Genomic DNA, 9791 nt, shown 5'->3' with positions numbered 1-9791 from the left:
GGCAAACATATCCATAGCTCGGTCCGTACGTTGGCAAATCATATCCATAACAAGGCCCGTACGTCGGCAAATCATATCCATAGTATTGCTCGTACGCCGGCAAATCATATCCATAGCACGACACGTATGCCAGCAAATCATATCCATAGCATGGCCCGTACGCCGGCAATACATGTAAAAATTCTCAGCCTGTACGCCGATTTTATTATAAAAATCCATATCATTATCATATTCCCAGAAAATAATAATTTATCATAAATTGTACTCATGCCACACAAAATGAGTTTTTCATATATTCAGAATATCTCATCAGTTTCAGCAATATTTTCCAACATAATACATATTTATATACATACATTTTCTAAAATCAAATGCTATAAAATTATACTTATATTTTCATAAAATATTTAACTTAGTTTATCCCCTTACTTGATTCCTGAAAAGTCCCCAAGACAAATAATCCTGCACCCGCAGGGTTTCCCGTTCAACACCATGAAAATGATATTTTTCAGAACTAAACTTTAGTATTTCTATGCGTACTATACTTTCTACAACTGTCAGGAAATCAAATATTGAGTAGAAAGTTTTACCCTAAATCTTAGATAAATTCCGAACTCGACCCATCGACAATCCATTCTAATAGATATGCAGAGAACTTCCCCAAGAGTGTCGTAGTGACTTCGAATCGTCAATCCGGCGGCAGACGAACCCAGAAATTAAGAGAGAAGGAAGGAGAACCGAAGAAGAGAGAGAAGGAAGAATCTGCGCTGAAATTCCGACCAAAAATGAGATTTTTACCCATTTATACACTGGCCTTCGTCGACGAGCCACATCACCTCGTCGATGAGGTCATGAAAACAACTCATCGACAAACTCTTGCCTCGTCGACAAAATTCAGAATTACCCAAAACCCCCTCTCGGTATTTTCTCGTCGACGAAGAGCACACTTGTCGACAAGCCCAATAAGTCGCATCGTCAACGAACGCCTCTTGATTTCCTTTTCCTCCCTCTTTATTATTTAAATATAATAATTTCTTCAGATCACTACACATACACTAAATCAAAATTCAAACAAAATACTTCATTTTTCTTCAAAAAAAAAATAATGATTTGAAAATTAGTTCAAATTGAACAAACGAACCAAACTATCAGCTAATTAAACCATCAATTAACTTATTGATTTTGATCAGTTTTGGTTCGCAAAAACACTAAAACGGAACCTTCATATTAATTCGATTTTCGGAGTTTCATTTTAAATAAGTTCCAAACCATGAATCACTTTGACCAAACCGTCCTAGGTTCGTAATCATAATAAATAAATATATATATATATATATATATATTCTTTTTAATTATGATGTGTATGTCAACGGAGTTACTTTTTCTTATTTGATTACAACTTTGCACCCTCTTCTAATATTTTAATTCAATCTTCGGTTTAGACTTCTAATGAAAAAGAAGAAAGTCTAATGATGAAACAAATTTTCTATTGATTAAGAGTGGGGCATCATTTTGTGGTGTGGGTTATAACCGAGACAACACACTACTTATGTTTTCTCTTTTATTTTTTACTTTTTGATTTTCTATTTTTATTTTTATTTTAAATTTTTGTTTCTCCACGGTAAAGAAATAGATTATCAAAATGCATTTATTTATATTGTCAGTTTTTTTGTTTCTGTTGCTGATTTTTAACTGTTTGTCAAAAAATTAAAAATTAGATTTTATGATTTTCAATTATTTTGACAATTTGTTGTTAAAAATTTTAATATTTAAAAATAATTTTTTTGAATTAAATTATTTATTTTGTACACTTTTAAGTTAAAATCAATTAAATGACTACATGAACATAAATATAATTAATACATTAATGTCAAAAAATAGTAATAAAGCTAATTACAAAATACTTTTACTATTTTTCAATATCATGTCCAATAAATTTTTTATCGTAAAGCAAAATTTGAAAGTAGAACAATTAAAGTAAAATAATTATAATGAATTTTATTTTTATTGTAGTCATTTTCAATGTGTATTATTTGTAATTTTATTATTTTAATCATATTTTTATAATATTACCTGATTTAAATATGAAAATGAATATTTTTTTATTAAGTTTTTCACTTGTATTAGTTTTATAAATGTTAACCAAATAAGTTGTTGGTTTATAGTTTTTTGTTTTTTGTTTTGGTTTTTGGTTTTCGTTTATGATTTATGTTTTTCTAGTTTTTGACAATGATATCAAATGATCCCTAACATTATCCAATTTAATTTTGCTACTAAAAATCATCCCATAATTCATGTAAAATTTTATTTATTTTGACTTATAAATTGAACAATTTTATCTTTCAAAACATTTTTTACATCGGTGGAGTAAATTTCACATATATTTTTATCAAATTTCAGGTGTAAGTTTTCTTGTCATTCCATGTCAATCATCAAAGAGAGTGTTTACGTATGTTTAATTTCTTTTTAAAATCTTTGCTCCCAATAGATGAAGTTAATTGTTGATTATATATTTTACTTGATTCGGGCACATTAGCAAAGTTGGTCCAATCATCAAACCTACAACTTGAAAAATAAAATCAATCAAAAAATACTTTGATGGTTGCCCTTTGAAAAAAAAAAATACTTGAATAGGGATAGATCATTTGCATGTAATTTTAACCCTACATGATATATAAAAGTTAAATGTTACAGGCTCATGCGTCAACAGCGCCAACTAATCACAATTAATGTTTCATTTTTTTTATCTGAAAATTATAATTATAATGGTCAAAATGGATATGTACATCTACACGAGGCATACCCAAGAGAAAGGAGTACTTGACTCCATCTACTCTTCCTACAAGTTCATTAGGCCAGGGCATATGCCCATTAACATTCACAACCACTCAATAAACATCACATAAGTACTACTCAACAATACATCATATCCTAGGCATACCCAAAGAAGGAAATTTATCATACATCACTCTAAAAGTATGCGTATGAATCACTTTTATGATGACATCCGGATGGGTGATGACTCCTTGAAATTTTCTTTTGTTTCTAAAATGCCATAACCAATATATTGTGATTGCAAGACAAGCTTTCTTGACCACTACTTAAATCCCTGAGTCCTTACATTCCTTTAGGAGCCACTTAAGGCTAGATTTGATGGTGGACATAGCTCTATTCAGACTCAACTAGCTTTTCAATATATTCCAAACAACAGAAATGATTCTGCATTTAAAAGAAAGATGATCAATCCCCAATTCACTGATTTTATCACATGTCAACTAGAGAATAAAAGAGTATTTTGAGCTACTGGAGTTCAATTATTTGCTGAGATGCATTATTTTTATCAACATTTTTTTTTTATTTTTTTTATTTTAAAATTAAAAAATAGTTATAAAAAATAATTTATTTTAATTTTCCAAGTATATATCTCTTTTTGAAAATGTAACCCATCGTACTCGTATTGAAAAATAATTTAGGAAAAACATGTATAAAAACTTATATTAACAAAAAAAAAAAACAAGTAATTCGGTCTAGTGTAAATATTTATACGCTTTAGGAAATTCTTTTTAAAAATTATTTAAGGATATTTTCCCTTTTTGCAATAATTCATTTCCATTTCTTTCCAAATTTAGGTTGAAGTTATGGTCATCAATTCCTTTGCAATATTTTCCCCTTTTTGCAGTATCCGTTGTGTCGTGCCAAGCTCAAACTCTTTTGGATTCCATCATTCCTTTGGAATCAGAGCCAAAAATTAACCACCGCACGTGTCGGAAAATGTCAGGGCCGGAGGAAGACCACCGGAGCTTCCAGCCGAGGGCGGAGAGAGTAGAGTCGCTGATGGACCTCGATTTCAATCTCAATCTCGATCTCGACGCGTCTTCCTGGCCGTTGGATCCGATGATCTCCTTCCTCTCCAGCCCCTCATCGCCCTTCCCCCTCTCCTCCACCTCCGACCTGACCTGCTCTCCTCTGTGGATTTTGCCCGACGACATCGACGACAAATCCGCTGGCAACGGATGCTCGCGTCCAGCCGCCGTCGGTCTCCCTGCAGCCGCCGACTCCCCTTGGTTGATCTCTTGTATGTCTCTGGTCTCAGATTTCAATATCTATTTAACTTGGTGGCGCTTTTGTTGATTTTGAGTTTCGTTTTGGTTTGAAATTTGAATTTGAATGTTGTTCTTAGTTTGTTCTGGTCAAAGTTGCTTTATTCGAGTTCGAATCGTGAAAAAAAAATAATCGGTGCTTCTTGCTGATTACTGATTAACTTCCGAAAGTGTTTTACTTAAAGAGTTGAAATCGGGGGGAGGGGCGGGGGGTTTGGCCTTGGAAATTGGAACGCAAAAACAGTGCCTTCTCTTGCTGGAAATTCTGCCACACAAAATTGCTATGTAAGTAGTTGCTTACGGCATCTGATTACTTCTTTTGGTTCTAAAGTTTCATCATTTTTCTTCATTTCCCCCCTTTTTTTTGTTTCCTTCTTTTGTTTCTTGAAGGTAAGATTCTGGGTAAGAAGATACCATCCTTCTTACCTGCTCGGTGTGAAAACTTATCGTTTATGACGGATTTTGTCATGGTTGGCCTGTTATTAGCATTAGAACAAACATTAAACTTGAAAATTCACAGTCCATCTGGGTCTTGTTTAACTTGGTCCACTGCAAAATTGCAATTAGCGTAGCATATGCATTAATCACAGCACTCAGTTTTTCTGCACAGAATGATAGTGTGGCTCGCTGACGCTAGTCTGAGGTTCATTTAAGTGTTCTTAACTTAGAAATTTCCCTATATAGATAATCCCGACACAGTAACTCAAAGCCCCACAGGAAACGAAGATAAAAGAAGGATACCCCCACTGCTTTTGGGGATAACACCGCTGGAGAATCCAGATGCATCATGTGTGATTAAAGAGAGGATGACACAGGCGCTTCGATGTTTCAAAGAGTCAACTGAACAACAAGTTCTAGCCCAGGTTTGGGCACCCATAAAGAGTGGGGATCGGTATGTTCTCACAACTTCAGGGCAGCCTTTTGTCCTTGATCCGCACAGTAATGGGCTTCATCAGTATAGGATGGTCTCGTCAATGTACATGTTTTCTGTTGATGGGGAAAGTGATGGAGACCTTGGGCTTCCTGGCCGTGTTTTCCAGAAAAAACTACCTGAATGGACTCCGAATGTGCAATATTACTCCAGAAAAGAGTACCCACGGCTTAATCATGCTTTGCATTACAATGTTCAGGGATCTTTGGCTTTGCCAGTCTTTGAACCTTCTGGGCTATCATGTATTGGTGTACTTGAGCTCATAATGACTTCACAAAAAATTAATTATGCTCCCGACGTTGATAAAATCTGCAAAGCCCTTGAGGTCAGCTCCTCTATTTTAGTTTTTTTCCCCCTTTACCTGATAAGGCTGATTTACTTCTTAGATTTTCAGTATTATGATATAGTGAATGGTGATATTGTTGCTTGTGTAGCTATTTATTCATTTTTTAAAGTTCTTTGGATTACAGGTTAATTCAATCATGTTTTATTGTTTGTGAATTGACATCTTCCCGCCCTGTTGCTTAATTTATAAATATCATTTAAGTATCTCTAGGAGCCACAGATCAATTCAACTGATTGTTATGCTATAATCTAGTTACTGATATAAGTATTTAGTACAAGGATTGTCGCATCATATTATGTGCATCAGTTGGAATTGTTGAAAAGTCCACTTTGGAGGTTGCCCACATTAAAAAAGAGTGTGGAGAAGTGGCTTATATATATGGATGGGTCCAAGAGTTAATGGCTTAAATTTTTGGGTTAAGTTGGTGTTTGTCTATGCATATCAATTATCAAGCCTGCATAAGGTCAACTCCTTCCCTCTGTTTTCTAATGCGGGACAACTCGCACAAGTGTAATTTGCAAATTCCAACTATAGATAATTGTCAACAACGACTCTCATGTTCATATATTATATGATTATAGACTGTAGCCTCAACACAAATTGCTCTTGCTTCTGTCATTGTTTTTAGGTTTTCTATGGACATTTAAAGATATGATATCCAAGAATGTTTTGTTGGTATAAAAATAGACAAACAGACCGTAACTTGGTTAGCAGAGAAACAAGATATTAATCTGGTTTGCCTGTTAAAGGAAAAGGGTGTACTTACGATCACCAGGCACGATAAATGGAAGCCTAGATGGTTTGTTGGGGCAATTGACCCTCTAGAGGTTCCCAATTTCAGTAGCATGCATATAAGGTTTCTCCAAGTTCACATTTTCATATGAGATCTCTCCAATACTATATGACTATAGGACCTCAACGCTAAAAGTGCTCTGGCTTCTGTGGGTTTTTCCATGGACAATTAAAGGTATGATATCCATGAATGTTTTGTTGGTATAAAAATAGATAAGCAGTCCTTAATTTGGTCAGCAGAGAAACAAAATATTAATCTGGTTTGCCTGTTAATGGAAAAGGGTGTACTTACAATCATCAGGTACTATAAGTGGAAGCCTAGATGTTATGTTAGGGCAATTGAGAAATCCGACCCTCTAGAGGTTGCCGCTTCAGTAGCATGCATATAAGGTTTCTCCAAGTTCACATTTTCATATGATGTCTCTCCAACATATACCATATGTTTATAGGAGCTCAACACTAGAACTTCTCTGGCTTCTGTGGGTTTTTCTATGGAATTTAAAGATATGATCCATGAATGTTTTGTTGGTATAAAAATAGTCAAGCAGTCGTTAATTTGGTTAGCAGTGAAACAAAATATTAATCTGGTTTGCCTGTTAATGGAAAGGGTGGTCTTACAATAATCAGGCACAATAAATGGAAGCCTAGATTTTATGTTTGGGCAATTAAGGGCCATACCCTCTATTGATCACCATTGCATTAGCATGCATATCTGGTTTCTCCAAGTTCACATTTTCATATGAGGTCTCTCCAACATATTACATTTTGTGCAAGTGTTGCAAATCAACTAGTAAAACTACCATAACACGATCCACACAATGTTTTCAAAACATAATTTTTCAACAATCGGTAATGAGACAAGTTCAGGGACTAGATTTTCTGCAGCTTCGGGTGTCCAGCTGTTGATTTTTAGCATCATGATGACATAATAAAAATATGATAATTAATATGTACTGAATAAAATTACAGCAGTCTCAACACTATTTCGTTACTCCATTCCTGGTGCAGAAAATTTTGTAAAAAAATCTAAGAGACTGATAGAGTAGATATGTAGGTCCAGACTACAATTTATTGAGCAGGAGAAACCATTGAGAGGTGGAAGCTTTTGATCAAGAAGAAATTTTGATAAAGATCATTTTTTTCCGATGCTTGGTACAGCAAACAAGTGTTGATTGAAGGAAGGTGATTTAGAAGAACAAAAACTTAACCTATCTCTGGAATCAGTAAGTAAATAAACCCAAATTGCCCTCCTGAAGCAGAAGTGACCAAACAATTAATAGTCTCTTGATCCAGGCAACATTTATGGAATGACACACTGGTTCAGCTTGCTGGCATTTTTGAGGTAACAATAATACAAGCACACAATGGCTCCCAGATATGTCCAGAGTCTAGGGTGGAGATGGAACTAATGATGGTTTTGGGCTTGGATTTTGGAATCAATGTAAGAAGTTCCCTTCTAGTCACAATTGAGGTGCTAAAACTTGTTTTATTTTAAAAATTTTTTCCATTATGCTACTTGTAATATTGGCCATAAGTTTGATCATATTGACTGTAATGCTTTGTGAGAATTAATAATAATAAAAAAGTTGTAACATCTAGTGACTAATGGACGTTCAACTATAAGTTGGAGCTGCACTTTTGTAGGTTATTGCCCATCTACATGGAGATAGACTTCTTCCATAGCTTGGCCCTCTGTGCAGCAGGCTACACACCAACTTTTCTTCCTGTTGCCAATTCTTGCATTCAGACTATTATCTATGCTAAATGGTAACTTGATGGAGGATCTGTTGGCTCATATATGCGACTTCAAGATATTCCATTTTGTCTATTGGATAACTTATTATTCATTGTTGTTCCAATTCCTAATAGTGTAAGCTTTTTGGATAATTGGTGGTCTAATGTGTGATTAGAGAGATCTGGTTCTAGGGGATTTTAGTTTCAAGTCTTCCAATTTGTACTTGTTTCTCCATTATGTTAATTTTTTCTAATACATTTTTTTGGGGGGTATCTGCATATCCCCACCTAGTTGGAGCTTAAGGCTTGATTGCTGTTTGTGTTGTTATGTGCTGTGGAGGGGGTTCTTGAGAAGAGAGGAGAGCTTTGTTGTACAAAGGTAATGGATGTTCTAGAGAGGACTTAGCGAGGAGTACCAGGCAATTACTGAGAAGCTCAAGTGTGGATTGTGGCAAGTGAAGGTATTTTGATGATTAAAGGGGTTCCTTGAGCTAGTGGGAATCCAAAGTGGAGAAATAGAGAGAGAGGGCTTGATTGTTCTTCACTTGGAAGAATAGTTAGGGGCATTTATAGGGGAGAGGCAAAATGTTGCAAGCTGTCATCGTCCAATAATATATTGGCATGTCATGTCTTAATTGATGAAAAATATGGATTTTTGAGCAAATCCAATCATGACACATGGTTAGGATGAGAGCATATAAAAGGGAACATGTGTGGAAAATGACACATGGAGGCCTTAGTAACTTAAGAGAAGGCGAAGAGGTAGGGATCCCCTTTAGTGAGCCTTCACTCGAGTCCACCAAGCCAAAAATCTTTAGAACTTCTTAGGAAAAGGACTAGTGGAGACCCTGCCATGTGATGCTATGGCCAATCCTGACAAGTAGCACCAATCTTGATTTCCTGCAACGATTTAAACATTATTTAATTAATATTTAATTTAATTATTATGTACATGCAAAGTTGGTGTTGGTCTTCAATTTCATAATCTAGAGCATAACGATAATTTTTTACACATTTGCATTTAGCCCTTGCATAGGAAGTCATTCAGATGCTTTAAAGAAATTTCCATGTATCAAAATTTGTTAAATGTGATATCTCAAAACGCTGCTAGGTAGAAACATTTTCAGTAAAAGCAAGATAAGATTTTGCAGGGAATCATTTATGCAGTTGACTACAACAGGCCTTTGTCCTTGTGGGGATTTGCTCCTGTGAGGATTGACTCTCATTGGACTTGTCTTTACGTGGATTCACACTCATGGAGGGGTTAACTCTCATGATGCTTTCCCTTGCGGGGATCTACTCTTGCAGGTATCAAATCCTGAAGAGATGGTTCTCGCGAGGACTCCACACTCTCTAATGGTCAAATTTTGTGGGCCTTGTTTGCTAGGAACTCCACTTCCTTGAGGCTTGTTTGTGGGAGTCAACTCCTGTGAGGCTTGTCCGAGGAGTGGGTTGACTTTCGTGAAAAGCTTTAAAAGAAATAGTTGTTAACCAATTGATAAGATGGCTCAATTGTCAAATCCTTTTAATGTGAATTCCCTATTGTGGATAATTTTATTTTTGTTTTTTTTGGTATTTATTGAACTCATTAATGTAGCATTTAATGTGATTTATTGTATTTCACAAACTCTTTATTTCTAGAAAATATTTTCTAGGGCTATACACGTTGATTTTATGGAAATTTGTTTCTAAAAAAAGGAAATGTAATTCCTATTTTACTTTAGGAAACTTGAGCGAGATTGAATGTTTTAAATTCTTATTGCTTCTAATGAGAAAAGTTTGTAGAATATTTGGAATATATTTTTCTTGGACTTTGCTCTTGAATGGATCTAATACTTGTGGAGTTGTGGGGGCTAGTTGACTCCCTTAATTTCGATGTGTCTTACTT

At 35.0% G+C, this 9791-nt stretch overlaps 1 protein-coding gene across 3 annotated transcripts in view; it reads left to right on the top strand.

Annotated features, from left to right (window-relative positions):
• The first annotated feature begins 3630 nt into the window (after nt 1-3630).
• The window catches only part of LOC131158355 (protein NLP7), a 29599-nt gene continuing 23438 nt past the window's right edge, over nt 3631-9791 (top strand). The window contains exons 1-2 of one of the 3 annotated variants that reach the window (XM_058113163.1): nt 3631-4075; nt 4785-5356. In XM_058113163.1, coding sequence (XP_057969146.1) covers nt 3772-4075; nt 4785-5356 — 876 coding nt within the window. In that variant the 5' untranslated portion in view covers nt 3631-3771. Of the gene's footprint in view, nt 4076-4278; nt 4386-4784; nt 5357-9791 lie in introns of those variants that run through there. The other 2 variants (XM_058113165.1, XM_058113164.1) reach the window with 2 other exon arrangements.

Source organism: Malania oleifera, chromosome 6, assembly GCF_029873635.1.
Source record: "Malania oleifera isolate guangnan ecotype guangnan chromosome 6, ASM2987363v1, whole genome shotgun sequence".
Lineage (NCBI taxonomy): Eukaryota > Viridiplantae > Streptophyta > Magnoliopsida > Santalales > Ximeniaceae > Malania > Malania oleifera.
Note: the sequence above shows the minus strand (reverse complement) of the source record. Positions and strands in the feature narration are given on the sequence as shown.